Genomic DNA, 20,049 nt, shown 5'->3' with positions numbered 1-20,049 from the left:
ACCACAGAGTCACAGAACATCCTGAGGCAGAAGGGACCCATGAGGACCACTGAGTCCAGCTCCTGGCCCTGCACAGGACAACCCCAAAAAACACACCATGTGTCTGAGAGCATTGCCCAAACACTTCTTGAACTCTGTCAGGCTTGGTGCCATGACCTGGGGTAGAGTAGATAACATATGCGTGAAAGTGCCCTGCCATTTCGTTGTTTAGCTGCCAGCAACACATAGAGTTTTATTAATGGTATGGTGGTGTCATTTCCTAATTTTTCTTAAGCCTCACATTTATTTCCAGGCTGTTATTCTCTTTTGCCACTAGTTGTCCCACTTGGGGCCAAAACTGCTATCAGTTGTTCAAGCAAAGAACTGAAAAGTTTGAATATGGAAAGATTGAATATGAAGTACGTAATCAAGTTTCTAATTCACTTAGTGTCATTTTCTTTCTCCATGATCTTATACACTGTCTTTTTCCCAGCTGATACTTCGCAGCTTCTTTGCAGGATGTACTGGCACATTTACTCCCTTTCATGCTTTTTCTAGGTCTCGTTTTTTTATTCCTCCACGATCTTCTGTATCTCCATTCAAAGCACTTCATGTTGCTTAGCAACACCCAGAATGACACCAACAAGGTACAGTCCCACAGCTTCTAACAAGACTCACCTTACAAGGAACAAACATATAATTTAACTTCGCACTCCCAGTGAATTCACTTCCTCAGAATGGCACTGATCTCTTATTTATGTCTCATTAATCTGATGTTTTCTAGGACAGCTAAGAACAAGTCAAACATGCAGAAACAAATGGCATTTCATAGGATATTTGCATCTTGCAGTTTTGCTCTGTTTTGTTCTGACATTGTTAAACTGCCGAGATAACAAGAAAGCGAAAATAAAAGATAATGTTTTAGATCCTGGTTTTCCCAACATGCAGATCCAGGGACTCTGATTGACATATAAATGCTCAAACTGCTACACTCAGTTATGAACCCAAACTTTATAAAAAGTTGGAGATGTGAGACTGAAGCTTGTCCACAAATCTAATTAAACACCATCCAGATATTTCCAATAAACATCTTTAATATCCCAAATTTTGTACCAGACTGCTTTCTTCCTCAGCACAGTAGAACAGAAACACAACAAATGGGTTAAGCTAATTTTTTTATTATTATTATTATTATGATGATGATTTACAATTGTTTTGGACAACTTATTTAACCAGAACTATTATGAAGATGGGACAAGAAATACAGTAACTTATCTGTCACAAGCTGTTATTAATTCCAAATCACAGAAGAGAATTTTTTTCCACAAAAAATCACATACAAAATCACAACATGAATAACTCAAATGCACTTCTGATCTTCACTGAAATCTTCGGCTTCTGAGGGGAAAAATGGAAACTGATTTTTTTGCTTAAAAATGTGCTTTTAAAAATCAGTTACTGGTTAAAAAGATTTTTTACTCTTTGAAATCTGAATACATTTGGGATTTGATATTTACACTTTTCCCAGAATCATTACAAATGTTTTTTTGCAAAGTCAAGGCCTCTCCCTGAAATATATTGGAAAAAAATTACATTTATTCAGTAAAATTCCTTGAAAAATATGTGAAAATTTCATACTGGCTTCAGAAGGAAGCTAACTTCCAAGCTGGCAAGGCCCTACACTGGACTGAGAAATCCTGGCTTTGGATTTATAAACTACACGTATAAAAAACCAAAGAGGAACAAGAACATCATACCTACCCCTACATCTAGATATATATATCTCTTCAAAATAAATCCTTTGATCTCCAGTCCTACAAAACCTCAATTAACTACCCGATTTCACTAGGCTTTTGTTCGGCCCCTGGGATCACGTAACATCAGCCCTGGAGATACTTCTATTCAGCAAGCAGATGTCATTATGAATAATACGTATTCAGCCAACTACAGCTTTTAATTAGGTCTTTTTAGGGTCTGGTTCAGTAGCCCTTACTCATATTGAGTAATATTCACTGCACAAATAGTCCTGCTGTTGCAGTTGCATTAATCATCGAAAGCACTGGTGAACTAAGCCCTGGATAAGTAACAACTCTTACATTTAACCTAGTACGGCAGTTTTGCTCCAAATATCCAAATACCTCCTGACCTACAGAAACGCTTGATTACTGACAACCTATTGAGCAGCAGTATGCTTACATAACATATAGCTATTATTATACTGTACTACGTTTTTGTATTTTTATTATTGGAATCAATGTGGCACTAAGAACAGCAAAACTGTGTCCATGCTAAAACTACATATTCCTCTGTATACTTCTGCTTCTAACACATCTATGAAACATAACTAAGAAAATAGGTGAGAGATTAAATTCTGAGGGCTGAATATACAGAAAAAAATTGTACCACTCTAACACTAGCAGACAAGCCTATTACCTTCTAATGCTGAATCTTGAGAGTGTTGCTGGCTCCTGGAATGAAAACAAAAATCTGTAATAGAGTTGAATTACATTTAAAAAGTAGTTCAAGAAACTCCCTCTGTTTCTACGTATCCCTTGCTTTCCAACAAACATTTGTATGTATATAAAACCAGGATAACTTACCAGGAAACATGATCCAACAAATAGTGAAGGAAAACCAGTACTGCTTCCTCAGTATTATTTGTTTCTCATCATCCCTTTTCTCACTTCTGATTTAACTTTCTCTTCTACACAGTGAGTCCTCATATGTAGATAGATATATACAAATATATGCCCTCCCTGAGTACATAAAGGATTATATATGGTGACTAATCTGCTCTCGTGCTGACCCTGCTACCAGCTGGTCTTAAAAATAAATCCAAATGAATAAAAATGGCTTAGAATAAACTCCAGCTAAGAGACAATAAAGCTCCACTGCCAGCGAAGAAAAGAAATAGACATTTCAGTGTCTAAACTTGGAATCTTAAACTAGCTGGTGTGCAGATGTATCATTTCACATTGTCCTGGGCTTGCCTCTTCTCGGTTGCATTCAGATGCAATTCCCATGCATGAAGGCAAAAGTTACCCAAAATCATAGTTTACTTAGAGTCGTAGTAGCAGCCACAGCTACAGGAGCAGAGCTATTGATGTTAGATGTAACAGTGACTGAAGAAAGCTCTCAGTTTGCATAGTGCATTTCCACTCTCTGTTCTTTACAGGAGAAGTCCTGCTGCCACCTCACTGAAACCCGAGGGTTCAGGGAGTTAGATCCAGGCTAAAGCCTGTACAGCAGGTAATCCCTGTGCCCCTGCTGTGCCTTAAATTCCTCTTCAAGGCACAGAAACACGGACTGGTCTCTCTCTGCGAAGGGAACATCCTTATGCCCACGATTACTGCGATCTAAGGAAACACCTTCCCTAACCCACAAGGGCTCTTTGCACATTGTGTCTGAGATCAGTACTCCCTGAAAACAATACAGTTTTTTGTATTCTGGACAAGATTTGCTTTCGGAGTTTGTTTGCTTGTTTAGTGCCATCCCTCTGTTCTAAACATTCGGGTCTTAGCAGGTTTTTAATAGCTCCAGTTACAAGTGTTTTTATAGAATAACTATGAGAAAATCCCTCTCTTGTATCATGTTTTTTAAGTGAAGCAGCAAAATATTCTGAGTGTGGCACTGTCTATTCACAAAGTTTGTATTCAAGCTGATATTGATAGAAGTTAGAAAAACCAGTTTTGGTGTACCACCTGCTAAGTGTCTGCAAGAACTGCAAATAATAAGCCTTTAGTAACTGAAGCTGTTTCAGACAGTAACACCATTCCCTTGTTTACGTTGATGCAATTCAGAAAAAATACCCCAATATCACATCACTGGTGAAACAAGGATAAGCAAAAAAGAGATTCCTCCCTTGAGTTTAAGCACAGGCTGCCTGGATCAGTGAGGACTATATATCATGAATTAATAAAGCCAGAAAAACTTCCAGTCAAAATTGTTAACTCTCTGCCTAAATGCATCTCATTCAAAAGATGAAATTATTCTGTACCATGGCAACTTTTCTGAGGTCTATTCCATACGTAGAACATTTCTCTTTTGAGAGGGTGTTAGCAGTACCTTCATGTTTTCCTGCTAGCCCTGCCTTTCAGCATGAAGAGGCATCTCTGTCACACAGGACATGATAGGCAAAGAATTGCCCTCTAGCAAGTCAAATGTCTGTGCACAAGAGTTTGCACAAGCTGGAAATGACACTGTTTTACATGTCAAGGAAAGAAAATAGGGGCTCTCTAAACCAGGCATACAGGGGCAGGTGCCCTTTGGATCAACAGGTCAAGAGAACGCTTCTCACTGTGACCGGATCCTCTACTTTCTGAAAACAACACAATGGCAATGTTTACTCAAGTGGCAACCCCAACAACAGGATTAACAGGAGAAACAGTGGGTGTAGAGGCAGCCCAGTAACATGGAGTATTTTTAAATCTTGATTTATTTCTGCTGTTTGTCAATGTTTTACTCTCTGTCCTTTTTTCCCAGACAGCATACACATAGAGCATGCATTTATTTCATTTTGTTCTCAATTAAAAAATATGGGAATCCTAAGAATTTAATCCTTCCAGACTTTTCATCCAGTCATATCCACCATACATTACGAATACACCAAATTACCCCCAAGCAAATTCATGCATTCCTAGCAAATTAAATACATTGATGTTGACAAAAGAATGAGAATTCCTATTGCAAATATTTGTCACTTAGCTCGTATTTTGGTTTTAGAAACTTCAGCTGGACTAATCATGTCTAAGGCAAATGAAACAACTTTTTATAAGGCTAAACAGTTGGAAGTATACAACAAATGATATTTCAGGCTACACAACTGTCTGCTCAAACAAGAGAGAAGAAATCTTTCTTCTTTGCATGCTTGCACAGCAGCAGCTGGAATCTAGTTCTGGACTGGCAGCTCCTGCCTTCTCACCCCACAGACTTGCTGTGAGCAACCCTGCAGACTGGTAGATGAAAAAGAGGTACAGTATTACTGTGTCTCCAACAAATACACTGCATCTAAGCTGGTTTTGAGGAATGAACTTTGGGGAAGTCAGAGACTTGTCCCATGCTGTTTAGCATAACTCAGAGTGGGCCTCATCTTCCCAGGACTGAAGCCACCCAACTTCAAACCGAGGAGAAAGCCGTAGTCTGTGGAATTGTGCAGATGAAATTGTGGATCTCTGCCACAGCCATGCTCCCCACCCCTCTCCACCCAACCCTGGTGCAGGCATACAGACCCACATCTGTTGTACAGATAGGGCAGTCAGAAAGGGTTTGGGATTCTTTTTTTGCCACCAACAGCCCTGGTAACACCATTTCACGGGGAAAGGAGCTTCGTGGCAGGTTTGCAGACAGGAAGGCCAGCCAAACCCTCTGTTCCACCCTGGAGGAAACAGACCAACAAAAGGCTACAGTGGCTCCAGAAAGAAAACCTCTGTATTAAAAGCCAAATAATGTGGAGCTACAATAATAAATACACACTATCTCAACCAGGAAATACAGTGTGAAAGGTTCATTAAAGTTCAGCTTCAGCAATAACAATACATATACCGGTTCTCCATTCTGTCAGAGACATCCCTTTCTGTCCATAAAGGAAAAACCCGTTCAGACTACATCCTATACAAAAACGCTACTCCGACAACAAATGCAGCCGAATAGGAGGGTCTTTGATTTCCTCCACTGATTTTTTAGGGGGGCTTTTTCTTGCCTGTTTTTTGGGGCGGTTTTTTGTTTGTTTTTTTGTTTTGTTTTTTTAACTAAAAGGTTCGTTTAAAACGGGTATTAAAGATACAAAACGCGCACATATGATTTGGTGCCCTCGGGGCCGGGCCGGGCGCTGAGGAGGCCCCACGTTCCGCCGCGCACCTGTGGCACGCTGCAAACAAGACAAACACGACAGAGTCCGTCCCGCGTCCCTCCACAGCACAAGACGAAGAGAAGGGGGTCACCGGGAGAGGCTACTTGGCGGCGGCGGCGGTGGCGGTGCCGGCGGCGGTGCCGCGGCGCTGCTCCATGCCGTTGGGCAGGAATCCGGCGATGATGGGCACGGGCCAGATGAGGGCGGCCACGCTCCATACGATGATGACCAGAGTCATGAAACAAGCCACCAAGGTGGACTCGATGGGCTTGCGGTTCATCCGCCAGCCCGGCTCGCCCTTCAGCTCCTCCAAGCTGAAATCCAGGCAGCAGAAATTCAGCGGCTCCCCTTGCAGCCAGTACTGGCCGGGCTCGGCCGCCGGCGTGTAGGAAAGCGAGGAGGAGGCGGCGGCGGCCGCGGCAGCAGCAGCGGCGGGGGGCTGAGGGGCGGCGGGGGGCTGGGGCGCGGCGCTCCGCAGGCGCCCGACCCGCCTGCCCCGCACCCAGCTGCAGCCCACGCAGAGGCGCAAGTCCTGCTGGGCGCCGCCGGCCGCCAGCCCCAGGTGCTCGATAAGCAGCGGCGGCCCCACGCGGTGGAAGGCGGCGGAGAAGAAGGCCCGCCCGTGGCTGTTGGTGGAGAAGAGCAAGAGGTCGCACTGGATGCCCAGCGGGCGGCTCCAGCGGACCAGCAGCGAGCTCAGCATCTGCCGCTGCACGCTGATGTTGCAGTGCGGGTCCTCGGCGGGCTGCGGCTGCCCCTGCGGCTGGGGACGCTGCTGCTGCTCCTGCTGCTGCTGCCCCTGCTGGTCCTGCCCGGAGGTGGTGGGAGCGGAAGGGAAAGGCCCTTGGCTAGGGGTAGCCGGTGTGCCCGGGCTGTCGGTGCTGCCTTCCTCCTTGCTTGCTGCCCCGTCGAGGTCCATCTCGAGGCTGGCCAAGGAGCGGGAGGAGGAGTTGGCAGGGGGCAAGAAGAGCTCCTGCTCCTGCTCCTCCTGCCCGCTGGCAGCCGCCGAGGGGCTCCAGCCCTGGCAGGGCGGCAGGCAGGCGGCCAGCAGTGCCGGGAAGAGCAGCGGCAGCATGGCATTAACTTAGAGCCGGAGAGGAGGGAGAGGAGGAGGAGGAACGGGAGGCTGCATGGCGCTGCCGGCTGCCATCTGGGAAAGGAGGCACAGTGCTCTCGCCGAGCGAGCGAGAGAAAGGGAAGGAGGGTGGAGGCAGGCGAGGGGGTGGGAGCGGGGCTGGGGCTGCCGCGGCGACGAGCCGAGCGAGCCGGGAGCCTCGGTGACGGCAGCGGCTCCCCCGCCTCCCCCGCCCCCGGCCCGGCCTGGCCCGGCCCGGCAGCGCCCCGGCGGGAGGAGCCCTGCGGGCCCTCCGCGCCCGGCGGAGCTGGCCCGGGGCAGCCGCGCTCCGGGCAGGCAGCGCTCCCTCCCCGGGCCGTGGGCCGGCAGCGGCCGCCGCTGTCCCCTCAGCCGCGGGCCCTCTCCCCACAGGGACCCCTCTCCCGCGCCGCCGCCGCGCCGGTACCCCGTGCCCGTGTCCGAGGGGAGAGCTGGAGCCTCCCAGCTCTACCGCCACCGCCGCACCCGCGGGGGTCGCCGTGGTGGCCGCCGCTCTCCCTCCTCGGTGGGCAAGGGCGAGGAAAAGGGGCTGGCGGCGATCAGCGCGCTCCCGCCGCCGCCTCGGGCCGGGGCGGGGGGCGCGGATGCGGGAATAGCATCCAGGAACCGACTGCACACGCTTTAACTGCGACTTTATAGCAAGGGAACGGCACGGGACGGGGGAGACGCGCAGAAAAGGAGTTTAAACTCGGTGGCTGCGCCCTCTCCAGCGGTGCCCTCTAAGTCCGGACTCAGCCCCAGGATCTGCTCCCTCAGCTGGGTGTCCAAACCTGGCCTTGGACCACAGGCATCCCACCCGTCCGACGGGCGCTGTCGCTCCTTGTAGCAATGATTTAAACGAGGAAGCTGCTTACAAGCAGCACAAAGCTCCTAAGCGTGGTAGCCGTGAGATTTGGCAGCGTTTTTGAAACGCTGCTTTATAAGCATGATCGTTTATAATCAGACTAGATAGTCAGGCTTGTTTTGTGACCCTGTGCTAGTTACAGTATTACTCTTGACACGGTTTGGGGCTTGCTGTGTTGCAGTTTGACACTCGGAGCCGAGGGGAGGGTCAGAACTAATGACACAAACGTCTCTCAGTTTTTACTTGGAGCAGAGGATGGGATAGAGTTACATTATCCTGGCAGGCATCCAGAACTGAGACTCTCTTCTTTGTCTTTGCAGCCGTTTTTGGACAAATAGAGATGCAAAAGGGATACCCTAGTCTTTCCCAAATAATAGAACTGAAGTCACTAAGGCTCTCCTTTGTGATTGGCATTGGTCCCACATCAGACGTTCCCACGTCAAAGTGACACACGGACACATTCTCACTTGAAGAATAAATGCCTATAATATCAGCCTCAAGTCCTTCAGGTGAGTGAGGGAAGTGAATGAGGGTAGAGAGTGAATTTTAAATTTGATATTATTCAATGTGAAAGAAGGTAGTGAATCGGTTTTCTTTTAAAACCTGTGCCTAAATATATCATGACAGAATCCAGAGTTGTTTGCCTTGTATTCAAAAGATATCTGAGTAGCAAAATGTGTTTATGTTTGGTCCCAAATTAGTCCAAAGGGTACCTGGCTACCTATAGTTTGGCTAGGTTTTTGGTTTTGCTTACTACAGAGAAAGACGCCTGATGAAATGTTCAAAGCAAGCTGTCTGCGTCCAATTCTGGGCTCATGCTCAAATGTTGCAATACAGTTAATACATTCCTCAGTGTGTCTTATTTAACAGTTCTCTGATATTTTTTATTGCCTGTTGAATGTGTCTCTACATGCTTCTCCTGATGTTATTCGTCATATCCACACTCGCACACATTTGTGGGGCTATTGTACGTCTATAGACCCCAGATCAGATTAAGAAAGGGCTAGTGTGTAGCAAGTAATGCCAAAACTGTGTGGCCTCTGTGTGCACAAATTACATTGCATTGGGATTTTTGGCAAAAAGGACTGGAAATGAAACTAAGCCTCATAAATAAGATTTAGCTCCTGAACGCTGTTGCAGTATGTGGGTGGCAAATGTTCTCAGGGAGAGCTTCAGTTCTTTTGGTTTCCACTCCCAGCATCCAATTGAATGCAGTCAGGGGTTTTGCGAAGAAATTGGAGGGGGGAAGACTTGAGCTAAGTTTCTTTTTCTGCAAGGAAAGATAACCTGCCACAGGAAATTTAAATGCATTCAGCATCACTTAGACCTCCACAGCAAAGAGCTAAAAGACAGCAATTTATTTCAGGTTGGAGATACATGGGTGCCTCATACCTATTCCTCTTCATCAAGGAATAATTGACCAAGTGGGTGGAAGAAGCAGAAAGTGTGTTAGATCATTGATTGGAAGGCGCTGTCCAGCAGGGCCCTTTACAGATACTTTACTTCTAGATCTACCAGATATAATTAATCTCTGCATGGATTCAGTTATTCAAAGAGGTTACAGCACACTTGAAAACTTTGTAAGCACAATTATTATCTAGCTCTATTCTGTTGTTTTCAACCATAAATCTCAAAGAAAAAAAGTAGTTTTGTGGCTGGAGAAGCTGAAGCATAACGATACTGGGGGCCAGCCAAAGGTGACCTACATGTCACAGGCAGATCAGAGTGTAGGTTTTGCAGGTTTGATTCTATAGCTATGACTAGTACTACAATATGTACCATAGGTCACAGGAGCATTTGACAGTATGGTAGAGGAGGTGTGAAGTGGGCTATAATGATAAAATTTTAGAAGGGAATAATGAGGTAACAAGACAGTAGGAGTTTCATAAGACAGACTGCAGAGCAGCTGGAAGGGTGAAGATTAATAGTAAAGGATGATCAGAATCTTTGGAATTGTTTTAGTGACATTTTAACTAAGCATTTTTAATAAAGTACTGCTTGTGAAATACTTCAAGTAAGATGAAATCAAGAATAAGTATTTCTACCCAAGTGCCATTAAAATTGCTTCTCCTGAGGGTGCTGCTTCAGAGCCTCAAGTCTCATTGCAGCTTGTGAAAATTGATCCTAAGCAGATAATGATTCCAGAAAGAAATCTGTAGTTGCATTCAAGTCAGAAGCTTGTGATGCTCAGGCAGTGTTTCTCAATTCAGCCAACTCATGTGGATCTGCGCTGAGGAACAGGAGTAACTGCGGAACTTTTCTTGACAGAGGATATGCTTTTGAGGTTGTCATTTCTGAAAGGAGTTGAATGTGGGAGAGAAGACAGGAAAGTAGTGGAGTACAGGGTTGGATATGCAGCTGTAACCTTACAGAGATATTTTTCTGTGGAAAGACTTCTACTGTCAATTACAGGAAAAAAGATGTAGGGAGCAAGTAAGTATAGTGATGCATTACCAATCTGTGTAAACGTGCCAGGTAAATAAGGAGAATTTCACAGTCAACAGCTGAAGAGGGAGGCTGGGCCAGGAGAAAGAAGGTGGTACTTGAGTCCTCTCAGGAAAAAAAGCAGTTTCAGTTCTGTAAAAGGAGTAAGATCAAATCATCCTGGGAATTGTTCTGAGACATCTACTTGTTCCTAACTGAGGAAAAATGTTTCTGTGATACAATTTAGAAGGGTGGGTTGACTAATGGTTTCTCAGCTGATGTGGGGGGAGAGTCTCAGAGTAATGCAAGGAAGTGAACTGATCATGTAATGTCTGTGGAATCAGTTCTTTGAAGAGTCATAGATAATCAGTGGTTTGCTGATTGAGGAAGGAACTAAGTGATGTTTCATACTGCCCACCAAGGTGTTTCTTTGACTGTAAGTACAGTAATCAGGACTTTCACTCTCCTCCTTTTTGCTTGGTATTCTTGTGGATTTGCCAGAAATTATTTGGGATGAAATACTTAAAGGCCACAGAAGCTTCTGAAATAGATAACAGAAGCTGTTCGGACTAAGCAGCTTGCTACTGCTACGTCATGTAAGAACAATTTATCTGCAGAGAACAGAGACCATGTGCTGCACACAACAAACCAGGGTTTTGTACCACTCTTTACCTGAATATCAAAAGCCCAGACAAAGGGAACATCCAATTGGCAAGCAGGCCAACAATAAGGGCATAATCTCTCCAGAGAAGTCAACGCATCTCTCTTAGTAAAGACACTAAGATCATAGTTTCCCAGGCATTTCTATCAGCAGCAGATTCTGCCTCTGCACCACCCTCTCAGTTATACAGACAGATGTCCCTGAAGCCATAGAATGACCCACGTGCAAGAGCTGGGGCAGATGACTGCAATTTTAAAATAACTTTGATAATCATGCCCTATTTAATTAAAAAACTGTAAACATTTTCAGCCCAACCTTAACGACAGTCTTTAACCCCTTATCCAGATCACCACACACTCCTGCAAAAAGTTGTACCTGTGTAGCTGAGGGAGTGAGGCAAGGGAAGGGGTTTGAGCAGTGATGACCAGAGCTGTTTACTGGATGTCAGATGGGCTCTGGTGGGGCTCCCTTGGTCTGCAAGCCACACTGATGATGGAAGTGTGAACCAAGGGAAAGCAACCACCAATCAGGACTCCTAGAAGGAGTACTGAAGAGGAGTTACCCATGGCAATTAGTACCAAGTGGAATCCATCTGTAAATACAATTGCTAGAAATCAGGAGAACATTTTTCAGAGCGCCAGGTGGTATAGTAAGATATAGGGCCTGCTGGATGAAGGCTCTGGGATCTCTGAGGAGTATTTAGGAACTCATCTTTGGTATTCCACTAGACTGTGTGTTGTACAAGCACAAGCTAAAAAGACTGTTTCAATTCTAAAGATCAGTGTGAAATATATGCAGAGAATGCTAACGGGAATGTATTAATAGACTTTCAGAACTTTTTTTGTTGCATGCTTTATATAGGTTGAGGCTTTTAGACAAACGTCAAAAGGGAAAAAAACAGGAAAAAAAGATTCTGTGGGAATGGGTATAAGAGTATTCCAAGGAGCAAACTTTGCACCTCCACAGCTGAAGGTGACCTTGAAGTAATCGCAAAATATGAAACCCTGCTATGATATAGGTTGAAGAGGTCTAGCTGGCCAACAAAAGTGTTAAATGCAGTACTTTCACGTATTCCATTTATACGATGAAGTTTTTAAGATCGGATTTGACATGAAGCAGTGTTCCAGAAGACTGGATTCATGTTCTTGCCTAGGTTCCTACTTGCAGGTTGATCAAAATCCTCACTCATGTGAGACTTCCTCCCAACTGAATTTCTAAATTCTAAATAGGCAAGATTGAGCCCTGGACTATACTTATTTTGTCTTGTAACTACCACGCTTGCTTATTTTATATTTTATTGGCCAGGAGCCTGACTATATTTATAACCTATTTGCCTCACCAGCCAACCTATCCAGTGTTGGAGCTTGGCTGAAACTGGCAAATTTAGGATCTGATATATTGAAAAAAAATAATGAATCCAAATTAAATGGTGCAGGTAGAGAGAGCAGCAATCTGGGTCATTTTAAAGAAACCTCAGACAGAGCTAAAGGGCAATGTAAGAACTTTGTTCCCACCAGAGTGTACACATTGCAGGACTCAGGCTTAGTTATTACCAGTTGCTAAGGGCCACTGTAGGGTGGGTTTGACCAGGTGTCAAAGTTCATGTGTTCTTGAAGCACATATGTTCTGAGCATCTAAATGATCCCTGGGCTTCTGGGTAAGCCCTGAGGTGTCACAGGCATTCTTGAAGGAAAAGAGATCCAGTAAAGCAGTAGTTGTTTAATGCCAATGCTGTGGGGGTAGCAGGAATGGAAAAACATTTGGTGTGATTACATATTAAATTGTTCTGCAAAATATTTGTACATAAAATAACATTGCTTAATAATTATTTTATGAGTTTGTCTTTGGAAAATCTAAGCATTTACTACAATAATACATTGAAAAATAGCTCCCTGGAAAGCATTTAATTCTGCAAATACTTTGTTTCCCAGCCTGTTCTGAACATGGCTCTAGGGCTTGTCTTTAATGTTATTTATCTCTGTGAGAAAAGGAGACAGGTGAAAAAGTCTGGTATTAGTCTGCACTAAGCAGATGTGGGTTTGGCACTTACATCCAGTGTCACCTCAGTCTCTCAGTGGCTTTAAAGTGCAGCTATGAAATACAGAACCCTGTTTCCCTAGGAAGCTGCAAGGCACTTGGACTGTGAAGCAGTCCTGTTCCACAGGAGAAGAAGACAAGCTAGTTCACAGGTCATTTGAAACTTGTTTTGTCGTACAGAAGACACACAAACATGACATTGTTGATGGCAGTCTATATCCTAAGGAACTTTTTCAAAAAATAAGTGAGAGTAAGAGAATCTGAGTTCAGGGGATCCTGTGTGCAGCTCCTTAGCCAACCTGCAGCCCTGACCATCCTCCTTCTGTTACTAGCTGGTTCTTCAGTGCTCTATGATACATGACAGAGACATTGTAAGGGAGTCTACAGCATGGGCTTAGTTGGTTTCACTGCAGGTTTTTGTCCCCAGCCATAAAAGAAAGTGTAGAATAAAGAAGGAAAAGTGGAGGCTGCAATCAACAAAGTGAGGGTGGGTGGAAGGTTAACAAATACCAGAACTGGTATGAGGCATGATTAAATTGTGAAAGGCTTTGAAAGTGAGAACAAGGAGTTTGCATTTGGAGCAGCAAAAGAGGAGAAATGACAAGAGAACTGTGGAAAAAGAGTGATGTGCCCGAATGAATGAACAGTTCCAGATGGTGTACCCAGAGAGGAGATTACAAAAGGGGAGATGTACAGGCCTTGGCTAGGACTTTCAGCAGAATAAGCTGAGATGAACTGTGATACCTTGGAGATGCTGCATGAAACAAATCAGTGACATTTGAAGTACAGCAGCATCAACATCATCAGTGAAATTAGCAGTAAAAACTAAACTCTTCCCTGCCTCCAGACTGTGCATCAACACCTTTGACTGGGGCTCTCAGAGCTGCTGTAAGCTGTTGGTGTGCAGAAACAGACTTGAAATCTGAAGCAGCACACAGGTACCACTTGTGGTGGTCAGCAGAGTAGTTATATGTGCACCCCTGCTATGAGTCTTGCCCGCTGTCCCTTCTCCAGTGAGACACTTTTGCTGTACATCAAACGGGAGAAGAGATTCATCTGCCTCCGTGAGTCAGCAGAACAGCATTAACTCTTTGGGGAAGTGTCAGTGCCAGCGAATGGGGCTGAGTCATCCAGGCAGACACAGCTAGCCTGATACCCACCCATTCCTTCAGCTGGGAAGCCGTCCTGAGCTGCCAAAGAGAAGGTGCTAATATTTCCCATTCTGCTCATCAGTCCAGCATCATTATTTGCAAAACAGCAGAGAGTTACTAATGTCATACTCAAAAAAAAAAACCCTGTCAGCTGTTTCTGAGTTAGATAAAAACCAGATTTAAAAAGAAACAAAATGTTCTTAATTTCCAGAAAATTTGCTTGTTCACAGTACTTATTTTCCCAGCAATGGCCACGATCAGTATGAGCCATAATTAGTCACTCAGACCTCAAGACTTATACCTTTGCTAAGCTGAACTAGCTCCATGGAAGTCAAGGGAGTCAGAGCTTTAATTCCTAACTTCTAAAGAACTCTTGTCCTAGTCCAACAAAGTCAGCTCATGAACAAGGCGGCTGATTGTTTTCAGCAGGATCCTACACTCACAAATGCTGTTCTGTGTGGTATTATGGACTCAGTGCAGGGGTACACAAGTAAGAACAAACGCCTGTAAGCCTGAGGAGTTGAACAAGCAGCAGAGGAACACCAGCTCTTCAAAGAAAAAGATTTTCTATTTTCATGCAAATGTTCCCGATGTTCTGAAGCAGAAGGAGGTGCTTAGAAAATACATGCAGTACAAACTGCTTGCTCTCTAAGAGTTTCATATTCACTCAGCATTACCTGTTCTTTCCATGAACTAATAATAATCACAAAACAAGTAGGAAATATAGCCTCTGATGTTATGTGCCTGGTTCTTTGCTGAACTGATCAGGCTTAGAAGGTGTGCCTGGATATTTATGATATCTTGGCTTGATTCTGCAAATTAAAGAGGCATACATCCCATCACGTGTATCTTAAATTAGTTTGTGGGATTTCTTGCTTAAACCATCATGTCAAATGCTACTGTTTCTAATAGGTACAAGTCCGTCACCCACATCATTACAATTGCCCTTGGCTCTTTTTACTATGTTGCTGTAAAGCACTAGAACTGACAATTGGGTTTTTATCTTCTCGTGAAGACTGGTAGGAGGTAATCTGTCATAACTGTATTCAGGCTCCTCTTCTCAAGTTCTAGCTATGAATGAAGGCTTTGTGTCTCTTCTCACCTATACACTATGCCCTAATCCTGCTGCCGTCAACGAACAGTACTGATGGAACTGCTATGGCCCCCTGGTTTCCAGGCTCTGTTATACAAATCCCAAACTCTCAATTATGAGAAGATGGTGTAGGCATATTTGTGCTTTTGGTTATATCCATTGTAGCTGGATAAAATCATAGACATAAAAATAGGATTTAAAAATAATTCCCTGTATTCTTATTGCAAGATAGGAAAATTTAATTAGTCTCTATGGGATTTCCATGTGCCGTGATGGTCAGGGATGCTGACACCACTGGCCCACTAGAAAAAAGTGGATAATCTGAGAGAGAGTTTATAATACTTTAATTAGCCTAATGCCTTATGAGAACATTATTTCTATTGTATTGTCTGCATATTTAAATATTGAATTAGCTCTCATCCCTGACATAAAATACTCATTGGCTACATTTTCTGTTTCGTGCCAGATGAATAGCATCTGTAAGCAGCCAGTTAGATAAAAATGTGTTTTCCCAGCTTTACTGCATATGTACAAGTACAATGCCAGAAGAGACTATTATATTCCACAGGGAAGCAGTTTGCTCAGAGATTTGGTTCAGGATTACCTGAATATCCTGGTTTAGAAGTTCCACAATTTTTAATTTCTGTTAACTTGTGTTCATGCTTTTGCATTTGATTTTGATGTGTATCTCTTGACACTGATGTCTGCCAATACACATATTCCTGCCTACAGTAAAACAGATGGCTTCTCTGTGCTACAAAGTGATAGATGTTAATCCACTGATCATGGCTTCTGAAGTATCTCTGAACGGATGTCAGAGCCTTTATGTGCGGAGCCATATATAATATATACAATGTAACAATATAACTTTTTAGAAAAACCCCATTGTAATTCTTGGACTTTCTGTTTTCAACATCACTGTGTTATCATCCCTGTAGAGTTTTTGTTTTCTAATATGCTGATGTCAAATACTTGCTCAGAAGGCCGGACCCTGACTCACATGCTCAGAGGCTGCAGAAGTTTCCCCAGGCAGCACAGGTTTTCTGCCAACCAACACTCCCAGCCCTTCTCTTCTATTATTTGTACCTACAGTTCTGAGACTGTGTAACTGAGACTCCAATTTAGACATCTCTCACTAGGTAAAGTGACCTGCTATGATTTATTTTCTCTTTCTGCCAGCAACTCTGCTTAAATGGACCTACTGAATGGCTGGACCTAGGAGACAAGGAGCACAGTCTCAGTTTAGGGGCATTTTTATCTCCCATCTATTCCCCCTGCTTCTAGCCTACAAATTGGAAGACAGATTTGATATGTCGGCGGTGATAAGAAGGAAGCCGCGGGAATGTTAAGTAAAGGTAGTTGCTTGTTAAACTGGTAATTGCATAAGGGGGAAACACAGAGCTTAGTGCCATATTTTAACCAAAAAAAACCCAAAAAAACTTGTGTCTTACAGAGAAAATCATGTTGTAGGGACAAAATTAGGAAAAAGTATGGAGCATTAGTCTTAGTTTGGCAGGATTTTTGGGTTTTATGTGGTTGGAGGAGGTGGGTATTAGACTCTCCAGCTGTTCTCCCTGTTGTCAAGTACACCGGTACCTGGTTTTCTCTAGAGATTTTACAAATGTTGATGCTTTTTTGTCCCATAATTTTATACCTTTGAACACACAAATAAGGAACAAAGATGAGTTTAATAAACAAGACTTACTGAGGCTCTGCTGATAAGTGAAAATTAATACAGTTAATTTTGTAGCATTACTTCCTTATTCAAAATAGTGTCTTTAAGCATCAAACATTGACATGATATGGTATAAGAATTTCCCCAGTGGTAAAAGAAAATTATATAATTTAAGCAAAATTGTCCATAAAACTTGAATCTGAGGCTTAACTGACATAGGTGGTCTTGTGACAGTCCTTGGAAGAAAATTTGACACAAGAACTGTATTTTTTTTGTGTCACTCTTGAGAAGAGGAGCTTGAGACATGCTTGAAAAAGGCATCTTCAAAGGCAAGTCCAAAAACAATTTCAAGGCAGTAGAGCTTCTTTCGTGAAAATTCTTGTTTACTGTAATTGGAACTGGTTTAGGCTGAGGTCTCTTCCACAGGCAATCTGACCTTAAATAAATGAATATAAAATCATTCTGAAGTAGAACTGAAAAATGAAATTCCTCAGGAAATTAAAATTCAAAAGAAATTTGTTTCCAAGCTATTATATGGATTTTAAAGAGCTGGCTTACTACTGTCATGTCAATAACAAAAACTGCTTTGTGCCAGCTGTACTATCTTGATTAATTTTGCCCAGACTTTTCATCAAATTAATGTCTCAAATATCCCACATCTGCAATACCACATTTATATACTATTTAATTATTTCATACAAAATACAAAAGGTAATACATACAAAAGCCAATGATCAAGCAATAACATCAAAAGCATTTTATTAAACTAAGCATTTCTACAAGATCACAACAAAACTAAAAACGTGAGAGGGTTGGTTACATCACTGAAAACGGAACTAGAAAGTTGCAATTTGTCACTAAATGGTTTGATTTTGACAAAGACACATTTTGTACCGACTTTACGGGCCATGCCTTTGGCTCATTTACACACCTAATACTGCCCTGATTATTAGCTTTGTTAGAAAAATCCTTTGGAGAGATTTTACGTCTGATTACTCACAGATGGTCAGATTCTTCTAGTCCTCATCATATAATGTGTCCAGTGTGCCAGGGCTGCAAAAAGGTATGGATAGGAATGCTAAACAATTTATTCTAAAGCCCAGATTACAGGGTTTACATCAACATCATCCTGTTGGTTTTGACAGAGAGATTTCTGATTACGACAGAAGAGAGGAGAGGCCTGAGACCATAAATTCATTTGCAATATGGCGAGGCACCTGCTGAAAAAATGGTGTTCTCTGTGATTTCAGAAGTAATTTTTTGGGTCATGTTTTTCAGCTACTAGAAACTGCTTTTGAAGCCAAATCTCTTCAAAAAAGTATTTGTTTCACAAAAAGTATTTACTCCTGAGTCCCACAGGGACTGTCAGTACTAAATGAAGATCTCCAGGAGCTCACCACTGAAGCTGATCACTGTTTATATAAATGGTATACCTGTAGTATTACTGCACCTGGATCCATTCAGCTCGCTTCAAAGAACTTACAAGACGCACTAGAAAATGATATGGATGACAGCTTTGGCAGTGCTCTTATACATAGGTAGTCCATGAAACTATTCCAAGAGCTGAATGCCTATACCTGAGGCAGGAGGACCCCATAAATACACATACACTCATATCTACATTGTTTACAGATAATATTATGTTCATATGAAAGCTTATTTTCATTTTCCCCTGAGTTTTCTATAAAAGCCAGGCTGAAACATGCAGTGAGCAATGTTGAAGCTCACTGTAACAACTGAGCTCTGAATGGGAGGCAGTTCCTGGCCCTCTGTATTCTGTCCCCAGCAGGGTCTAGTGAAACACCATGTCAGAAAAGGCCTGGAGGGAATCCTAATCCTTTGAGCAACCTGGGCAAAACAGGGTGCTTCATTCTGCCACTTCCTCCTTCATCTTCAACCTGTGATGGCAAACATCTGGGCATATGTCCTGCATTTTGCTCTATACAAGCAAGAACAGCTAAGCACAGAATAGGTAAGTTAGAAGGGACCATTGGACCACTTTGTCCAACCCTCCTGCTCAAATTTGGGTCATCTAGAGCTGATTGTTCAGGGCCATGTCTGGTCAGGTTTTGAATATCTCTGAGGATGGAGATTCCACAGCCTCTGTAGGCAACATGTGCCAGTCTTTGACTATCTATACTTAAGTAAAATTTCCTTTATTTCAACATGTGCATATTGCCTCCTGTCCTTTAACTGGGTAGCACTGAGCTACAACTCAGAGGGTATCACTACAGCACCTAGCACAAGGAGAACTAGTTTTGGGCGTGCCTGTGGGTGCCCCTGTAGCCCAAAACACTCCCACAGAGAAACAGCAGCAACAGTCATGCAGGATTTCTCTCCCCAACAATCCCAGAGGGTTCCACTGCTTTTTGATTAAATTGAATAAATAATTCATTTGACACCATAGGGTGCCATGACATTGCTCAAGATGAGCTCAGTGCTGATGGAGTGGGAACTAGGAGCATCACCACACAGGAACGGTGTGAATCTCCTTGGTTGCTGGAGCTCCTTCTGTGCAGCCAGAGGGGAGGCAGGGAGAGAAAGACAAAATGATCCTCAGGCACTTGAGTAACAATACATACCTGTGTGGGGCAGGAGACCTTCTGCTGGACGCTTGCACCCCACTTTGGGAGCTGGCGGCTCTGCAGAGTGTGGAGGGGCAGGCTCAGTATTCTTCTCTCCCCATCCTTTACCTGAAGTTTTCCATAAAGGTGAAACTGAGCCTCATTTGTCAGGAAAGAATGAAATGATCCCTAAGGTTAGCAAAGCACTCAGAGACCCTTTGGGAAGAAAAGTGCTACGTAAATAGAAGCTGATTCCTACAGGTTATTAATAGATATATCTGCAAAAGTAATGTGAAAGCTACAAAGGAAAGATCATTCTGAATTAAATTACCATAATTTTTTTCATTGCTGTCTCTTTTCAGGAGACCTGGATTATACTGCTAACAATGACAGGTTTGAATAAGAGACAGGGTTTGTGTGGGCCAGAGGTGGGAACAGAGAAGGAGACTAATTATATCTTTTTTTAACCTTTGTATGCAGCTGGGCAGGATAAAAATGAATTATGCAACCAGCAACTGAGCTGTTATCCCAGTGGAGGCTGCAAAATGGTTCCCAGGTCATCTAGAAACATGATCTAACCTGTCCCATTTCTTCTGGATCTAACCACTTTACAAATCATTAAATAAAATTGGTATTTTCTGCATGCTTCACCTAAAGCT

The 20,049-nt window shown here is 43.4% G+C and overlaps 2 protein-coding genes across 2 annotated transcripts; one reads left to right on the top strand and one right to left on the bottom strand.

Moving 5' to 3' along the window:
* Nucleotides 1–1,141: 1,141 nt before the first annotated feature.
* Nucleotides 1,142–7,076, bottom strand: TMEM158 (transmembrane protein 158). Its single transcript, XM_032105729.1, has one exon. It carries the CDS (start codon nt 6,900–6,902, stop codon nt 5,928–5,930), a length of 975 nt encoding a protein of 324 aa, XP_031961620.1. The 5' UTR covers nt 6,903–7,076; the 3' UTR covers nt 1,142–5,927.
* LOC116441528 (predicted GPI-anchored protein 58) lies at nt 6,958–8,278 on the top strand. Its single transcript, XM_032103584.1, has 3 exons — nt 6,958–7,031; nt 7,115–7,446; nt 8,106–8,278. Exons 1-3 carry the CDS (start codon nt 6,958–6,960, stop codon nt 8,231–8,233), a joined length of 534 nt encoding a protein of 177 aa, XP_031959475.1. The 3' UTR covers nt 8,234–8,278.
* Nucleotides 8,279–20,049: the final 11,771 nt, after the last annotated feature.

The sequence above is a fragment of the Corvus moneduloides genome, chromosome 1 (assembly GCF_009650955.1).
Source record: "Corvus moneduloides isolate bCorMon1 chromosome 1, bCorMon1.pri, whole genome shotgun sequence".
In the NCBI taxonomy this organism is placed as follows: Eukaryota; Metazoa; Chordata; class Aves; order Passeriformes; family Corvidae; genus Corvus; species Corvus moneduloides.
This window is presented reverse-complemented; position numbering and strand designations above follow the sequence as displayed.